At 46.1% G+C, this 18,983-nt stretch overlaps 1 protein-coding gene across 6 annotated transcripts in view; it reads right to left on the reverse strand.

Annotated features, from left to right (window-relative positions):
* Positions 1–18,983, reverse strand: part of CHD2 (chromodomain helicase DNA binding protein 2) — a 90,404-nt gene that overhangs the window by 62,567 nt on the left and 8,854 nt on the right. For 4 of the 6 annotated variants that reach the window (XM_059678309.1, XM_059678310.1, XM_059678308.1 and 1 more), the window contains 3 exons: positions 6,752–6,983; positions 3,147–3,233; positions 1,423–1,484 (listed from right to left, as the gene is read on the reverse strand). The exons of 1 other annotated variant lie outside the window; for it this stretch is intronic. In XM_059678309.1, coding sequence (XP_059534292.1) covers positions 1,423–1,484; positions 3,147–3,233; positions 6,752–6,983 — 381 coding nt within the window. Of the gene's footprint in view, positions 1–1,422; positions 1,485–3,146; positions 3,234–6,751; positions 6,984–18,983 lie in introns of those variants that run through there. One more of the 6 variants, XM_059678311.1, reaches the window with a different exon arrangement.

The following is an 18,983-nucleotide window of genomic DNA, read 5'->3' on the forward strand; positions in this document are numbered from 1 at the left end:
AAAGGTCCTTGAAGGCCTCCGGAAGTTGCCGACCTTGAGTGCTCTGAGGGTAGGAGAGGGAGAGCAAGTACAGGGGAAGACTGGTGAGTTGCACCATGGCTGAAAAACGCAGGCTTCTGCACACCGGGACCAGGCCATGAAAATGGGCAGTCGGGGTCTTCAAGCACACAGCAACATCTGGATCCCAGTCAAGAGACCAGCAGAGAAGCGGGTGGTGGAGGGACGAGAACTATCAGGGGCTTCTCCAAGGCCCCCAAAAGGCCCCCGAGACTGGCGGGGGGCGAGGGGGGGGGCAGGGGGGCTGAGAACAATCTCCCCAGCAGGCCACAGGACTGAGGTAGGACCAAAGCCTTCCAAGACACCAAGTGCGGGCTTGCCTACAGTTAACACTTCTCCAACTCTAACTCGGAATCTAGAACACAGATGAAAACTGCACGTGCTCCGATAAGGCCTATATTGAACTCCTGGCTTGGCAAACTTTCTATTAACTTCTGTTAGGTCGGCAGAATAAGCATTCCTCTATTTTGGAAATGAGGAAATGGATTTTAAAAACTCAAATCACTGTGCCTTAGGCCAAATACTTAAGACTACTAACATTTGAGAACAGAGAATACATAACTGGGGCTCTTAATAAGGGCCATGGACAACTGTGTCCCATGAGAAACCCCTAGATCTGTGTGCAAAGTTTTGACTATCTACATTTTTCTTTTTTTTGAAATGCTGCTATACATTTTCCTAAGAAGATGAGCTATAAAATCCATACTTTCCAAGGGATCCACACGCCCCCAAAAACAGATTTTTAAAATTATTTCTCAAAAAGGAAAAAAAGCAAACATAGTTGCATCTTAACATTCATTGAAATAAATGTTAAAAGAATGAGCATATAATCCATGTTATAAAGAAATTTCACATTAAGGCCAAGACTTAAAGTGTTCTGGCTTATGAACTGTAATGTTAAAATTATATGGAAATGACCATGTGAAATCTCGTATTACCATGGGTGTGCAAACAATATAATATTGCCATGCCAACACAGAGAACAAATGGAAATGAAGGCAAATCTAAACCTGCTCTTTGCTCGACGAGAATAGAACACCAAATGCCTACATATTTGGTATCTGTGCACATTTGAAAAAATAATAGCAATTGGACTAACGGGGCGACACAGATGGAGTAAGGTGGGGTCCGCCCCCCAGGAGCGCAGGCTGGTGGGAAATACTTACTTAGGAGTCGAACACTGAGAATCTTGGGCTCTGAATGCTGCTGCTGCAGCAGGTGAAGCTGGGCAGGGACCCAAGATAGTGAGAGAGAGAGGCGGGCTCTGGGACCTGGGGGAGGCTGGAGACACAACGAAGGCAGTCCCAGACACGCTGACAGGTTACCATCGACCACGGGAAGGAATTGTCCCCGGAAGAGACTTACTGTTTTTTCAGCTGCCTCTGGCCTCTTCGTTTTGGGCTCCCACTCTCAGACCCGCTACTGGCCTTCAGTGTGTGAGGGGAAGAAATGAGCACAGACTTTAATTCACGGTCATCAGGGTCCGCACGAGCCCGCTTAACAAGTCTACTCAGTATAACATCATTCGACGTGAGCTTCCAGGCAGAAAGAAAAACCTCAGCATTTGTGTGGTGGCGCCCTCTCTCCTTTTGCTTTGAAAATTAATGCGTGTGTCATTTCTGAGTTGTCTCTAACGCCAGGGGGTATTTCTCAGCTTGACTCCTACAAGCCTGCGGGACGGTGGGAGTTTCTGGAATGATGGCATCGCTCTGCACCTGCACAGTCCCCGTCAGATATCACGGCCAGCAGGCCCGTGTGGCCACCGGGACCCTGAAGTGGGGCTAGAGGGACTCAGGAGTGGAATTTTTCGTTTCACTCCGTTTCAATGGGTATAAATTTTAAACGTCCCGTGTCTAGTGGCGACCGTGCAGATCTAGAATGGCACAAGGAAACGCCACAACATTGAATGCGTCATTAGCGGTGGTGGCTACTGATCGGTTTCATTTGAGACTCATTCATGAGCTTGATCAGCAACCGTGCTCTGCTAACAGCACGTGGGAAGTTCACAGTCAGAGACATCTTTGAACAGCTCTTTTCCGCCAAAATTAAGCAAAATGGCCAACCTCCCCTACTGCTCTTGTTCTGGTGCCGTACAGAGAACGTGTTAACTTATACTCAAAAGGTTCACACATCTATGTGATAGGTTGTGGCAAAGATAGCTCGGTGACCCAGTCCCAGACGCTGTGGGGAAGGAAAGCTAAGGAAAACCAGCTCCGAGGTCAAAATAAAACACCGTAAAGGCAATGCCCATGTGATGGCCAATTAGATTTTTAAAACCGATCAACTAAAATCCACCCCAGCTCACTAACCGTTGGCTATCAATATTTAACTTTTAGCAGAAGGATGATGTATAGTTAAGAATGGCAAAAGCAGGGGGTCACTTCCCTGAGACAAAAAAAAAAAAAGTTATCTCTTCAGAATGGAATCTATAAGCCTAACACAGAGGTAAGAATCCACAAAATGGTCACAAACGGAGAAAAGCTGATTCTGTGGAACCCACAGAACCCAGTAAACAGTACTAATTTTGGAAACCACCCAACTCTCACAATTGACCACAGAGTAAATCCGTGTGAAACATTTTATACGGCACACTAAACATGAGCTGGGAAACCAAATGTAAAGAAATGAGTTAAAATACATTACGTATGTCGAGTAAACTCTTTTCTCAGAAATACACCTGAAACTAGTGCCACTGTTTTGTACTTGTTTACCAGGCAAGTTACTCATTGAACAAAAAAAGTAGGAGATTTACAACCTAGATATTTAAAAAAAAGTAAGTATCTTACTACAATCGATTTCACTATGAGAAACGTCCAAAAAAAAAAATTAAAAATTTTAGGCCAGTTCTGTATAGTAATCTTACCCCTCTACTGCAACATTCACTATTACATGTTCTCCCTGGAAAGTTTCTTTTTTTTAAAGCCCCACGTGGCTTTCCTTGCTGTGCTGGGTCGAGAAAGCTCTCATTAGCCATTTAATTTCCACCCCGACGTTGAGTCTTTGTTCACGGCAAGACATACCGGAGTCGGAAAGGACAAGGTAAGGTAAGGAGCTTCAACATACCCCCTTAAAACATTTCTTTCGCTTACCTCCTCCTTAATATTAAATCGTGAAGGTTCTTGTCTGCTTCGGTTTGACCGCCGAACCCCATACACATCCGGGTACTCTTCCCACATCTGTAAAATTAACAGGCCACGCATGAATCTTTCTTCTCTTGAACCCCACCCCCATTTACTATTTGCACTACTACTGCCACATGTCTTTTAATGTAAGAGCATTCAAGTAACTAAATATCAAAAGGGTTGTTTGGTTAGTTTTGTTTACGAGACAAATAAACTCCCATCTTTAAAAAGAGTAAGGCACAATATCCTAGAACACATTCAAGTGTAACAATGGCCCTAGCTGGCTTGGCTCAGCGGATAGAGCGTCGGCCTGGGGACTGAAGGGTCCCATGTTCGATTCCAGCCAAGGCCACATGCCTGAGTTTCGGGCTCGATCCCCGGGGGGGCGGGTGTGCGGGAGGCAGCTGATCCATGTTTCTCTCTCATCATTGACGTTTCTATCTCTCTCTCTCTCTCCTTCTCCCTTCCTCTCTGAAATGAATAAAGAAATATATTTTAAAAAATAAAAATAAAGTGTAACAATGCCTCTTCATCGCTAATGGCTATTAAACTTAGATGGTACGCTGCTTACCCAGCATTAAAACATACACTTACAACTGAATAACATGGCGAGAGAACAGTGGCTTCCAGTAAGGGCAGATTTATTTACTGATGAATTTTAAGCCCCTAATGTTTTCCGTTCAGCTTTGACTGGTTATTGACCCACCTGAGAAACTAAAAAAAACCACAAACCAGCAGGGTCCCACCAAGTCTAATTAAATCAGAATCAGGGCATGTGTATATTTCTTTAATTTCCGCAGGACGTAGGCGACGCCAGATACATATAAATAGTAGGTATGTCTAACATTTAGTTAGAAATTTTCAGGAGAATCACTGTTACCCTTTCTCTAGCACACCTAATTTCACTCTGAGCAGTAACTATTTTTACTATTATTAAGTATTAATAGTTTGTAACTCTTTTTCTATTATTAAGAACTATTTTTACTAACAATCCTCACCAGCGATGAAAAAAGAAAGGTGAAAGGAGGGATTGGTTGAAGAGGACATTTTTTCACGGTGTATTTTAGCGCCACCTTCTACAAACACTCAAGCCAACCAACGTGGAGAGAAAATACAGAGGCCCCTCCTTCCTCGGCCTCTAGGGATTAGAGTCTGGGTCCCGATCTGAGCGAACTGTGGAAGGCAGTAGGAAAAATGTTATAAACAGGCAAGAGAGATGCGTGACAGCCCAGATCAGCAACGGGGCTTTGTCATCAACACCTGGGTGACAGTTACTGGCAAGAAAATATTTGGAAAGTGAGGCAAGAGGAGAATGCCCCAGGCCGAGACTCAGGATGTATGTGTGTACAGTGGACCTCAAACGAGACAAACTTGACGCAAGACGACCCAGAAAAAAACAGTGTCACCAAGCCAAGGGAGGGCGTGATCAACAGTGCCGTGGCCGGTGTGGCTCAGTGGATAGAGCGTCGGCCTGCGGACTGAAGGGTCCCGGGTTCGATTCCGGTCAAGGGCATGTACCTTGGTTGCGGGCACATCCCCAGTGGGAGGAGTGCAGGAGGCAGCTGATGGATGTTTCTCTCTCATCATCGATGTTTCTAACTTTCTATCCCTCTCCCTTCCTCTCTGTAAAAAGTCAATAAAATATATTAAAAACGCCGAGTCAGCTACTGAAAAGCAAGGCCTCCCAAGAGAACAAGGGAGATGACCGAGGAACAGGCACTCCAGAACTAGACTCCGATGTAATCCTGTGACCCCGTGTCTTCCGCTTACGAAGGTGGAAAGCCCATAATGGCCTTGGAATGATCTGAGAGGCAGAAGACAGGTCAGACCAGAGGGGTTAGGACAGCGGTTCTCAACCTGTGGGTCGCGACCCCTTTGGCGGCCGAACGCCCCTTTCACAGGGGTCGCCTAAGACCATCCTGCATATCAGATATTTACATGACGATTCATCACAGTAGCAACGTTACAGTTATGAAGTAGCCACGAAAATAATGTTATGGTTGGGTCACAACATGAGGAACTGTCTCTAAAGGGCCAGAAGGTTGAGAACCACTGCGTTAGGACAACCACGTGGCAGGAACTCTGGGCCCAAGAGGCAGCAGAGGGCGGACACTGAGCAAGTCGGGCCGAGAGAGGAAGGAGGGAGAGAGCCTTACTCTCGTCCCACCTGCCCACCCCGCCCCCACCCCTTTTGGAGCCTCTGCTAGAGCCGTGAAATTCTTCAACACAGGTATTTACGAAGCTTTTAGTAATGGGGGTGGAGGCTAAACTATTTTGAAATGATCATTAAGGGCTAATGGTATCAATGAAAAGCTACCATGTAAAAGGGATGCGTATACAGAAAACAAAAAACCTTCTTTAAAAGCTCTCCTTTTAGAATAACCGTCATTTCAGTCACCATGCAATCTTCCTAACTGGCTGTGCTGTCCATCCATGTGTTAACTTGATGAATGTTTTAGAACGGATCACCTAAATTTTAAAAGAATATTTTAATATTTCTGCCTGAAGTAATTCTGCCTTGAAATTCAGTCCGTCTTAGCGATGACTCCCCTTCTTTCTGAGTCCCCCCTTCGCCTTTTTAAATGAATTTAAATATACGAACTCTTATAAGTTAACAGGTGTGAATGCCAGACAGTAACACTGTTTCAGCAAAGTTTTAGACACACTACACAGGCCATGCACAGTTCCTGCGGTTTCCTTTCATCTCCGCAAATAAAGAACTCTCCACTGTGCATCACTGTACATAAAAAAAGAAAATTTTTACCACCTTTTAATTTTTTAAAAAAAGTATATTTTTATTGATTTCACAGAAGAAGGGAGAGGAGGAGAGAAAGAAACATCAATGATGAGAGAGAATCATTAACAGGCTGCCTCCTAAACACCCTCACTGGGAATCGAACCGTGACCTCCTGGTTCACAGGTCGACGCTCAACCTTTGAGCCACACCGGCTGGGCTTAACCACATTTTTAAAATGTTAAAAACCAAAATTATAGACATTTGTCCTTTTGCCCTATAATTTGATGGCTTATGTAATTATTTTCTTTGTAGCCTCTGATCAACTAGAGCAGAAAGCAGTCCTCATTTATATCCAGGGGCACTATCCTGTATGATAAAAGGCTAATATGCAAATCGACCGAATGGTGCTATGATGCACACTGACCACCAGGGGGGTTCAACGCAGGAGCTGCCCCCGGTGGTCAGTGCGTTCCCACAGGGGGAGCGCCACTCAGCCAGAAGCCCTGAGCCAGGCTCATGGCTGGCGAGTACAGCGGCGGTGGTGGGAGCCTCTCCTGCCTCCACGGCGGCATTATGGATGTCCGAATGCCGGCTTAGGCCTGCTCCAGTCGGATATCCCCTGAGGGCTCCCGGACTGTGAGAGGGCGCAGGCCGGACTGAAGGACTTCCTCTCCCCGCACCGAGTGCACGAATTTCGTGCACCGGGCCTCTAGTATTATTAGCAAAGGGGGCTGTGGTTTCCTTATCAAGATACCTAATGAGTTTCCTTGGGAAAGAAAGGTCTGCTAGCTGGTCCCAGCTGCAGGCAATTTGTACAGTACAGCAAAGGAGATACCTTCTTCACATCGGCTATCCGTTCCTTCTTAGAGGCTGGCTTCTCTTTGGCTTCCGGAAGGACTGGCTGGGATTTGGACCCCACCGATTCACTCTCAGAGTCCGACTGACTCTCCGAAGACTCAGAGCTGCTGTTGGACTCGCTGCCATGTCCACTTCCTGGGTCGCTGCCCTGCTCGCTCTCCGACTGGCTGCCTGAGTCGGAACCTGAGGCTTCTTCAGATGCTGAATTACTTAATACGGAAAAAATACACATACATTTAAAAAGATTTAAGAACTGTCGCATAAATCTGTTTTTCAAAAATCCTCAAAGTAAAATGATTGGATAGTGGCTAATTCTGGTAATAAAAAAATCAAAATTTCCAAATTTACTTCTATATTCTTACAATTGCAAATGATATCATTACTATCATTCTCAGCATCCTTATTGGCTACCATTTCCTGAGTGCTTATCTGATGCCATACTCCAGTTATTTTATACAAATTAGTTTCTCTGACGAAAATGCAGGATATGTATTCTTTTCTCCTTCATTCAGATAAAAACAAAATCTGACACTCAGAAGTACTTAAGTAACTCTCCCAGGTGAAACAGGTCGATCTATCTGAATCCAGCAAGTTTTATTTATTTAGTATCATCCCTCCCTCCTCAAGACAGAAACAAAGCAAAATGCAACACAGAAAAAACCAAACCCAGGCAGGGTTACCCAAGAAGGAAGACTGCAATGCGGCTGTAATTTTCCCAACAATGTCCTAACAATAGGTACTAATTGGACTGCATGGCAGCTCCCTAAAAACATCCACATTCACCCCACACCAGAGGCCCTGGGGACCTCCCGCAGGGAGCCCCAGACCTGGGAGACCTCACAGAAGAACATGAACGCGAAGAACACAATGATGCTAAGGGGAAGGCCTAATGCAATGCAGACTGCCCCTGGCCACCCGCCTCCCTGCCCGTCCTCGCTCCTCAGGGCCCTACCCCGTTTGGCTCAGTGGCTAGAGCGTCGGCCTGCGGACCGAAGGGGCCCCAGGTGCGATTCCGGTCAAGGGCACGTACCTTGGTGGCGGGCACCTCCCCGGCCTTGGCCCTGACTGGGGCGCGTGCAGGAGGCAACCCATCGATGTGTTTCTCTCACTTCGATGTTTCTCTGTCTTTCCCTCTCCCTTCCACTCTCCCTAAAAATCAATGGGAAAATATCCTTGGGTGAGGATTAACCAACAACAAAATAAACACTGCTGCCAAAACCGGTTTGGCTCAGTGGATAGAGCGTCGGCCTGCGGACTCAAGGGTCCCAGGTTCGATTCCGGTCAAGGGCATGTACCTGGGTTGCGGGCACAGCCCCAGTGGGGAGTGTGCAGGAGGCAGCTGATCGATGTTTCTCTCTCATCGATGTTTCTAACTCTCTATCTCTCTCCCTTCCTCTCTGTAAAAAATCAATAAAATATATTTTAAAAAATAATAATAATAAAAAATAAAAAATAAACACGGCTTAGGGAGGCAACCTAAGGCAGGGGGCAGCAGAAGCCACAAAATCGGAAGGGAAGGCTGTGGGAAGATTATCAACCTGGGGGCCTGGAAGGCAAGGCACGCTCCGGGTTCTCCCACAGCGAGAAAGCTCGAGAAGGCCACTCAGGAACATGCCGGGAGGAGCGAAGACACTTGAAAGAGAAATCAAGGTGAAAGACGTGGCAGAGAAAGAAATGGGGGTAGACAGGTCACCCAACTCGGCTGCTTTAAAAGGATCTTTTCATTTAGGAGAGGGGAAGGGAGGCAGAACCTAGAAAAACGTTAACTTAACAGCTCCCTGCGTCTAGCAACCAGGAGATAAAAGACAGACAGCATGAAACCCCAAAAAGTCAAGGATTGACCGCAAAATGCCGTGGGAGCCATAGGAAGCAGCATACAGTACAGGGGCCATTCTGCTAAGACTCGGAAGCCACAACAATAAAGGGGGAGGGGGAAGTCTCTATTTTGCAAAAGGGAGAAATGAAAAGCCGTTGATGAACTGCATGAGCATCTAATACAGTGGTTCTCAACCTTCTGGCCCTTTAGATACAGTTCCTCATGTTGTGACCCAACCATCAAATTATGGTCGTGGCTACTTCATCACAGTCATGTTGCTACTGTGATGAACCGTCATGTAAATACCTGCTATGCAGGATGGTCTTAGGCGACCCCTGTGAAAGGGTCGTTCGGCCGCCAAAGGGGTCGCGACCCACAGGTTGAGAACCGCTGATCTAACAGGTACCAGGCATTTCTCTAAGTGCTTTATAGATAAGATTTTGGTTATTCCCCAGGAGGCAGGGATTCCACCCCCAGTCTGGCTCTAAAGGGCATATTCTATTCTACAACCGGGGCACAAAACCTCAGAGACTCGGCAAATAAACCGTATCCCTGTTATGCCCCGTCAGGCTTGGCCAGAACAGTGACTCAGTATTGCCAAGGCTTCCTTATAGGTACCTACTGAGTCCTTGGTCCTCCACAGTGAAAGCACCTGTGACCGAGGAGAAGGTGGGAACCAGGCAAGAGGGAAGAGGAAGGCGGGGTGGCATCCACGGCTTGGGTCTCAGCCTAGCCCAGCCTTGGGCAAACTACGGCCCGCGGGCCAGATCCGGCCCGTTTGAAATGAATAAAACTAAAAAAAAAAAAGACCGTACCCTTTTATGTAATGATGTTTACTTTGAATTTATATTCGTTCACACAAACACTCCATCCATGCTTTTGTTCCGGCCCTCCGGTCTAGTTTAAGAACCCATGGTGGCCCTCGAGTCAAAAAGTTTGCCCACCCCTGGCCTAGCCCGTCTCAGGCCTGTGCCATCTGGTAACCTCTGCCGAACTCGGATCTGCGGGTCATGAGAGCATCCCGTGAAAGCAGCACTCCATAAATGCCGAAGCCTCACCACCCACACTTCAGAAAGTTTACAATTTCACATCCCAGCTCGATTCCCCTCCTAATAACAAGTTCTTCCCGGCTAGTGCCCGTTGGTGAGTCAGCGCCACACAATTTGTGACACTAGTCAGAATTTATTTATTTTTTAAAATATATTTTATTGATTTTTTTACAGAGAGGAAGAGAGAGGGATAGAGAGTTAGAAACATCGATGAGAAAGGAACATTAATCAGCTGCCTCCTGCACACCTCCTACTGGGGATGTGCCCGCAACCAAGGTACATGCCCTTGACCGGAATCGAACCTGGGGCCCTTCAGTCCGCAGGCCGACGCTCTATCCACTGAGCCATACCGGTTAGGGCCCACAGAAAGGTACAGAGGCAGCTCTGGAAATGTCCTTGTAAGTAAAAAATTTAGGCTGGTGTGGCTCAGTGGTGGAGCATTGACCCATGAACCAGGAGGTCACTGTTCAATTCCCAGTCCGGGCACACGCCCGGATTTCGGGCTCGATCCCCAGTGTGGGGCGTGCAGGAGGCAGCTGATCCATGATTCTCTCTCATCATTGATGTTTCTCTCCCTCCCCCTCTGTAATTAAAGAAAACATTTAAAAAATAAAAGGGCAGTCTACTTGAAAGGGGTGTTGGGGATATACCTAGAAGGTGCATTTATAGTCCAAACAGTTAACTGGAGAGACCTGAAAGATTAGGAAGCTAGTGGGGCCCACACCTCCTCCCAGCCACCTTGGGCATGGCCCACTAGCAGCACGTCCTATAAAACCCAGCTGAGCCCTAACTGGTGTGGCTCAGTGGATAGAGCGTCAGCCTGCGGACTGAAGGGTCCAAGGTTCGATTCCGGTCAAGGGCATGTACCTTGGTTGCGGGCACATCCCCAGTAGGAGGTGTGCAGGAGGCAGCTGATCGATGTTTCTCTCTCATCGATGTTTCTAACTCTCTATCCCGCTCCCTTCCTCTCTGTAAAAAATCAATAAAATATATATATTTTTTAAAAACCCAGCTGATTGCTCAAGACTCACCACGTAACCATTCCACAAAGCAAGCCTGGTGCTGCTCGCCTCCCACCTTGGCTTATGCATCAAGCTAATGTGAACCGAAAGGGGCACGCGCTGACCTGACGAGCTCCGGGGAGGCCTGCATCACGGCCTTGCAAACGCAGAGACCCAAGGTCATCACAAAGGATGGTCTGAAGTCAAAACTGTAACTAAAAGCAGTTTATGGTGGGTAGTCGTGTCCTAGGCCGGTATCCTCCCTGACCAAAGTCAATCTTTACCTTAACTGAGCCTCTTGTCTGTTTGCCTCTTCGGTAACATATCCTTGGAATGGCAAAGTCATTGTCCTTTGTCCAGACCCCTCAAAGCACAGGCACTGCTCTGCGGAGACCTCAAATCCCCTCGTTTTAGTGAATTAATTCTTGACTGTGAACGATCCTGCACCCACCCAAGTAAAAGAAGTGTGTGTCTGCCGAAACCGGTTTGGCTCAGTGGATAGAGCGTCGGCCTGCGGACTGGGAGGGTCCCAAGTTCGATTCCGGTCGGGGGCATGTGCCTGGGTTGCGGGCACATCCCCAGTGGGAGATGTGCAGGAGGCAGCTGATCGATGTTTCTCTCTCATCGATGTTTCTAACTCTCTGTCTCTCTCCCTTCCTCTGTAAAAAATCAATAAAATATATTTTTTAAAAAAAAGTGTGTGTCTGTCATTTTACTTTTGATCCAATCCCAGAGGTGTCCGCGCTCTGCTTTCTCGCGCCTCCCTCACCTCGCACCAGTGGATTTCATGTGACCCACTTACGAGGTCTCCTCTTTTGATTGTAATGTATAAAACAAGGTGAAAAACTGCTACTCTCCGAAGCATTATCTCAACCTGGAGCATTATTTCAATCCGTTGAGATTCTGCTCCCCAGCAACTGTCGACAGTTTGGCTCAAATAAGTCACAGAAATCCTTCACCGGTCTGAATGTTTCTTACCTTAACACTTGGCACCTCTGATTCTTAAAGCCTCAGGTGTTACTGTCTCTAGGAAAACATCCTTTGTGTTCTCCGATCCTAAACTCAGAGTCTATCAGGGATTTCCATAATCCTCTGTCATTGCAGGTCGCCCCAGCAGCTACTACCCCTGGGAAATGGAAACAGGCAGCCTGATTTCAATCTCAACTTCAACCCCCATGCTCCCAAGGTTCTCACTTGCTAGCACATCCTGGAACAGAAAACATTTTTATTTAAAACACTATACATACCTCCACATTTAAGGCACTGAGGTCTAATTAGTCCCTCAAAGGACAGGATAGTTCTTAAAATAGTATGCAGATCTGCTTTTAATACCTAATTACAATACCAAATACTGGTAATGCTAAATGGTAGTTTGCATTACTGAGTTAGAGGAGAAGATGTAAAAAGTCCCCAAGACTCACAAAAAGGGTCAAATGAAGTTAGCTGGTGAGCAATCCTTTAACTAAGCTTTCACCTAAACAACAAAGTAATAAAATTATCTGATTTCCCATGGCATGAATAGTTATAAGGCAATTTAAAACCTGGAGTTTTCAGGAATTATCCACCGTACATACAGAATCCTCATGAAAAGTAAGTGTCTGAAACTAACACAAAATAGTATTGAATGCAAACTGTAATTGAAAACTAAAAAATTTGTAAAGGAAAATAAGTATCTGAAAATTACTTAAAATCTGAATTGAAAACAAGTTTCATAATTTTTGATTGAATGATCAATACAAGGGAAATATAACGCAAAAACAAAAGGAAGGGACTCGAGTCAAAACTGGGATTTTAGATTCCGACAGAAAAATGAACGCTTATGGGAAAAGTTTAGCGCCGTGTTCACTCGTGAATAAAAATAAGTTGGTATCATTTCGAAATCCTTTTTGAAGCTGGCAAAATGGGGTGATTAAGTATTTCTTACAGACAGACTTTGAACGCGACCAGCCTTCGTTCATAGCTATTGTTCCATTACATTTTAAGCGCCATTTCCCAGGCGGCCACAAGAGGGCAGCACGGCAACACCTCACTTACGGAGCAGGCCTGTGGGTTCCCCACCCAAGAGCTGCCATTTCAGCGCTTGGGAGGGTGTGTGTGTGTGTGTGTGTGTGTTTTTCCGTAAACTTAACAAAATGGCTGAAGAGCTTTGGCAGGGCAAGTTTTCGTTGCCGGTGGAAGCAACATCAGGTCAACCCACAAAGCAATCTACACTGGGATTGCATAAAACCTATCTCCAGACTAAAGCTCTATGGACGGTAGAACAGCTAATATTTTTGGAGCACTTATGAATCAGATCCATGCAAACCTCTTCTTTAATCCTTACAACAAAGACGACATAATTACCCTCATCTTACAGCAGAGGCATAGCCAGTGTGTGTGTGTGTGTGTGTGTGTGTGTGTGTGTGTGTGTGTGTGTGATGTCCTCGTCCCCACCCCCAGTCTGGAGTATGAATCCACACTACTCAACCGCCCCTGGGACTGCGGTCCCACCGAGTCATTGGCACATTCTTCAACAGATTACTGAGGCGCCCAAGGGTGATGCAGAACAATTCCTTCTAGTCACATCTGTGTCGAAGATCTTTATCTCCCCCACCTCTGGCTCGAGGCCTATGATTGTGAAGACTGAACCATATAAATGAGGTTAAAAGACAAGGACGGAGAAAGGAAATTTCAATGTACACACAACAAGAAATGTATACATACAACGTAAGAAGAATTACATATTAAAGAAAAAAACAATAGGTAATTGGGCAAAGGAAATGGGCATGCAACTACAGAAAGGAAATGGCCAATAAGTTTATGAAAAGGTAATTAAACTTCCCCGGTAATTTGGGATCTGTCTATTACAACAATATTTGACACTCATTTGCTTTGCAGAAATTTTAAGGGTCTGATAATATTAAATGATGATATTAATATTTTCTTAAGAGAGTAAGGAAAATGGTACTCATATACCACTTTTGAAAAAATAATCACTAGAAGCTTTGGAAAGCACCTTGACATAATCCAGTAAATCTCAAAATATCCCTATGAATCATGCAATCGAAACTGTGGGTACAGCCCTAGCTGGTCTGGCCCAGGGGACAGAGCAGTGGTCTGCGAACCAAAGCGTCCCGGGTTCAATTCCGGTCAAGGGCAAGTACCGTGGTTGCAGGCTCCTCCTTGGCCCAGCCCTGTTCAGGGCTCCTGCAGGAGGCAACCAATCAATATGTTTCTCTCACATCCATGTTTCTGTCTGTCTTTCCCTCTCTCGAGGATTAAAAAAAGAAAAGAAACTGTGGTATGTAATCTAGATAAATTACCAAACTTGTGCAAGGGGCAGGCAGTATAAAATTGTTCAGAGTTCTGAAATCCTAAGATTAAAAAACAAAACAAAAAAAAACCCACACAACTCTAGACGTTTATGTGTGAAAATGAAAAGAAAGTGAAATATTCATACTATGCAATGAACAATGACAGACTAAGAGTGAATTAGATCTATAAATGACAATTTCAAAACTATTATGTTTGGGGGGTATATTTTTTTAATTGATTTCAGAGAGAGGGATAGAAACATCAATGATGAGAATTACTGAGCAGCTGCCTCCTGCACACCCCCTACTGGGGACCGAGCCCACAACGGGACATGTGCCCTGACAGGGACTCAAACCTTGACCTCCTGGTTCATAGGTTGATGCTCAACCACTGAGCCAAGCCAGCCGGGCAGAAAAGAGCTGTTTTTAACATTACAGAACGATCAGCATTCAGGAGCAGACCTTCCTAGGATTCCACAATTCTTCTCGAAGTTATTCCGACACTGTTAACTGGAAGTTATTTCGACACTCTTCCCAGAAAAAGGCACATGTACGAAATGCTGCTTACAGTTTCGGGGGATAAAGGCCAAGTGCCATCAGATTGAGAAATCCAGTGGGAAAGAAAATCCAGTGGGAAAAAAACCTACCTTTAATGAAGTACGTTTGTAAAATTCCCAACCGGTGCTAGACAGCAGTCATCTTATCTTTAGCATGCTACTTAGGGCGCATCACACATGGCACGCAGGCGTCGATGTCATTAGGGGAAAATGAATTCTAGCAAGAAGCCCGGATAAGGAACAACTGGACAACCATTTCACAGATACCTACCCAATCCAGGTCTGGCAATGGACTAAGGCTAATTATACAGAACCCAAGGCAAGCTTTCTACCAGGTAAAAACGTAAAAAGCGTTGCAACCCACTGAAGGGAACTCTCTCCCTTTAATCCCATCCCTTTGGAGCCCTGGGGAGAGATGGGACCAGCTGGACCGCCAATTCCTTTCAGCCCAATAAGCTGTCATCTTTAGACTTTGTAACACAGCCACTCCAGAGGTCAAAGGTGATTGAAAAGGCGAGGCCGCTAGCCGCAATAGCAGTAAATAGCACCTGCGCCCGCAGTGTCGCAGGAAGGAAGTGGGGTCCCGGGATCAGGCCGCAGAGAAGAAAAAGGAAAGGGCGAGGGCTCACAACTTTCTCAGTAACAACCAACACGCACTCCCTGTGGCAAGCGGTGGGCTGAAAGCTCTGCACCAGTGTCTCAAGGGCAGCGGTTCTCAACCTCTGGGTCGCGACCCCTTTGGGGGTCGGACGACCCTTTCACAGGGGTCGCCTAAGACCATCGGAAAACACATATAGAATTACATATTGTTTTCGTGATGACTCTCTATGCTTTCATTATGTTCCATTTGTAACAATGAAATTGGGGGTCACCACAACATGAGGAACTGTATTAAAGGGCATTTGGGAAGGTTGAGAACCACTGGGCTAGATAATCCTTTGCTGTGGGGGGCTGTCCTATGTGCTGTAGGATTGTAGGGTGCTCCCAGCATCCCTAGCCTCTACCCATTTGATGCCAATTGCATCCCAGCCCCAACCAAAAATATCTCCAGCCAAAAGTCATGTGGGGGGGGGGGGAGTGGATGGGCACGGGGTGTCCTTAGTTGAAAAATCATTGCTTCAGAGGTATTATTTCATTTAACCCCTAGAGTGCCGGGGAGCGCGATCACACTCCTGTCTTTCGCCACAAGTGCCGGAAGCGCGATCATAATTTTTTTCCTAAACTGCTGTAAAATCAGCAAAAATGCCTTGGCGATTTTAGCACAGTTCCTAGGATATGGGTTGGCACTCAAAGGGTTAATTCTAACTTCCCCCCCCCAAGAGACACACCACACATTCAAGAGCCATTATCCTGAAGGACCCACCTGGACACACGTACTGCTAAAGCTCTAAAATCTAATCAGGTAGGTGCCAGTTTGGTGGGTTGGTTGGTTTGTTTTTAAGTGATTGTAACGCAACGCCTATTTGCAAACTGAGTTTCGAACAAAACAAATCGGAGGCGAAGTCCGATCTTGGCCGAGGGGAGTCACAGTGCACCAGGGCAGAGTTCTTCTGAGGACGCCGGGACACCCTCTCCTGCCCGCCCCGCCTCTGCGCAAACCACCCCCACGCGGTCTCCCAAACCGCCCCCGTGGGAACCACTTCTGATGTCAAATCACAGCCTTTTGAACAGCCCTGTGTTCTGGCATCAATCACACTCACAATGAGGTGATTTTGAGTTTCTGGTTTCTTTAAAACGAAGGTTAAGATAAGCAGAGGACAGCCCTGCCTGGAGTGGCTGACTCAGTGTCTGCCCTCGCACCAAACAGTTCCCGGTTAGATTACTGGTCAAGGGCAGGTACCTGGGCTGCTGGGGGGGGGGGGGGGGCGGGGGGGGGATATCTAGGGGAGAGGATTAACAAAAACAACAAACAAAAAAGATAATTCTGAGTATTCTTGATTTTTACTCTGTTCCAATCTCCTATTTAATTTCCTCTAATCCCTCTTCAATTTGACTGCAACTTTTGGTAAGATGTTTTAAGTGGAGCCAAATGACTGATGTTTGACTCAGATTCTACCATTTATTCTACCTTGTGCCACGGTTTTCTCACCTACTAAGTAGGAACGATAATCATACCTCACAGACCTGTGAGGATTCCTCTAAGGAGCACAAATAAAGGACTCATGTCCCAGGCTCACGCATAGTAGGCACTTTAATGACAGCTATTATGGAATCTTTCCAAAGCAAATCAACTTCGTTTTCATGGAAACATCACTCACACTCAGTTCCTGCTGTTGGTTTGGTAATTTATTTGAAATGCAGGAATACAAGCACAATTAGAATCAGCAAAGGTGAGAAGTGGCTACAAATGCTTGCTGAGTACACAAGTCAACTGCAGGGAGTAAACAAAGGATCTCAGTGGGGAGCAGGGGCCCCCACAGGCCTGCAAAGGGCGAGTGCTCCCTGACAGTCAATGTGGAGAACTGGTTACCCCTGAGGAGGTCTCTAAGCAACTCGGCTACCTAACCCCCATTCAATAAAATCTACATTTTAAAAATCTCTTCACACGTGTCTGAAACAGTCAGCACTCAATAAAAATGTAAATCTACTCTGGTATTTTCCTATAAACTGTTCACCAAGTGCTGCTGTCCCTCCAAAACTTAAGACTGCCGGCATTACGGGCACGGCTGCGCTTACCCACCCAACAAGATGCAAAACCCTGAGGTTCGTTTTCATATCCTATTCTCTTGCTTTTTTAAAAAATATATTTTATTGATTTTTTTACAGAGAGGAAGGGAGGAGGAGAGAGAGTTAGAAACATTGAAGAGAGAGAAACATCGATCAGCTGCCTCCTGCGCACCTCCTATTGGGGATGTGCCCACAACCAAGGTATATGCCCCTGACCGGAATCGAACCTGGGACCTTTCAGTCCACAGGCCGACGCTCTATCCACTGAGCCAAACTGGTTAGGGCTCTCTTGCTTTTTTTAAATGCTGGTTACAGTTCATACAACACCACTCTAAGGGCTCCACAGCATAGCCACACCCACTGCTGCAGCCCTATACAGACCTCCAAGCCCACGCTGCTGTTAAAACTGCCCTAACAAGGGAACTGAGAAGATGGGACAAGCAACGGAAAGACCAAGAGTTAGGAAACAACATATGAACAAGAAATGCTGCCTCAGAAGATTCGAACCCATGGACACACATGCAAATGTGAAACACAGGGTGAGAGCTCTTACCCGAACTCAACCCCCCGGCCACTGGTATTTTTACAAACTCTTCAAGGTCTGATATTAAAACCAGAAAGAAAAATAATTCCGTCGTTAAATGAAAATTCAACCAAGGAAAATCTAAACATCTAGCCCCGGCCGGGGTAGCTCCAGGGTTAGCGTTGGCCCCACACACCTAAGGGGAGCGGGTTCGATTCCTGGTCAAGGGCACCTATCTGGGTTGCAGGCTTGATCCCCCACCCTTCAGAGGTAACCGTGTGTGGGAGGCAACCAATCAATGTGTCTGTCTCCTTTCCTCCCTCTCGTCCACTCTTTTTAAAAAAATAAAAAATAAAAATAAAAGTCAATGGAAAAAATAGCCTCCGGTGAGGATGAATGAAACAAATTAAAGATTTGTTGGCTTTACTGAACAATTCAGGAATCAGGCAGCTTCCCACCTAGCAAGTGGAGAGGAGCTATATAGGGTTGGATGATAGAAAGCTTTTAGAGCAGTGGTTCTCAACCTTCCCAACGCCGCGACCCTTTCATACAGTTCCTCATGTTGTGGTGACCCCCAACCACAAAATTATTTTCGTGGCTACTTCATAACTGTCATTTTGCTACTGTTATGAATCGTCATGTAAATATCTGATAGGCAGGATGTATTTTCATTGTGACACATTGAACATAATTAAAGCATAGTGATTCATCACAAAAACAATATGTAATTCTATATGTGTTTTCCGATGGTCTTAGGTGACCCCTGTGAAAGGGGTCGCGACCCACAGGTTGAGAACCGCTGTTTCAGAGCCGGAAAGGGGGGCACGAAAAAAAATGATCAGCCGGAAATCCGTTGTTTCAGACAAGGACCCCCTCCTCCCAGGGGGACATGGAGGGCCCATCAGCGCACTGCCTCCTGTGGGAACCAGGAGATTCCAGGCGGGCTGGCCAAGTCACATTCCTGGGGAAAGTTGGACGTGTAATTGGTTAGGCATTAGGGCCTGGCTTGCTGGTGTGGGGCTTTCACAGGAGCGACTCTGTTCTCGGCCTGTTGTGTGTCTCTCTCTCAACACAACGGACTCATTAACCATCAAGCAAATGAAGGAAGTAGAGGAATCCAAAAACACAAATATTGAGACGATTTATATGTATTTTCTAACATGATCAACAGGACTTGAGGCATTATGCGAAATCAAACGGACAGGGCTCAGGGGAAGACTGGTTACTATAAGCAAGCTGCAGCCAACATCAACATGGGCGGTAAAGAGTATTGCTGTTATAATATATATATCCCCAAATAGCA

The sequence above is a fragment of the Myotis daubentonii genome, chromosome 21 (genome assembly GCF_963259705.1).
Source record: "Myotis daubentonii chromosome 21, mMyoDau2.1, whole genome shotgun sequence".
Classification (NCBI taxonomy): Eukaryota; Metazoa; Chordata; class Mammalia; order Chiroptera; family Vespertilionidae; genus Myotis; species Myotis daubentonii.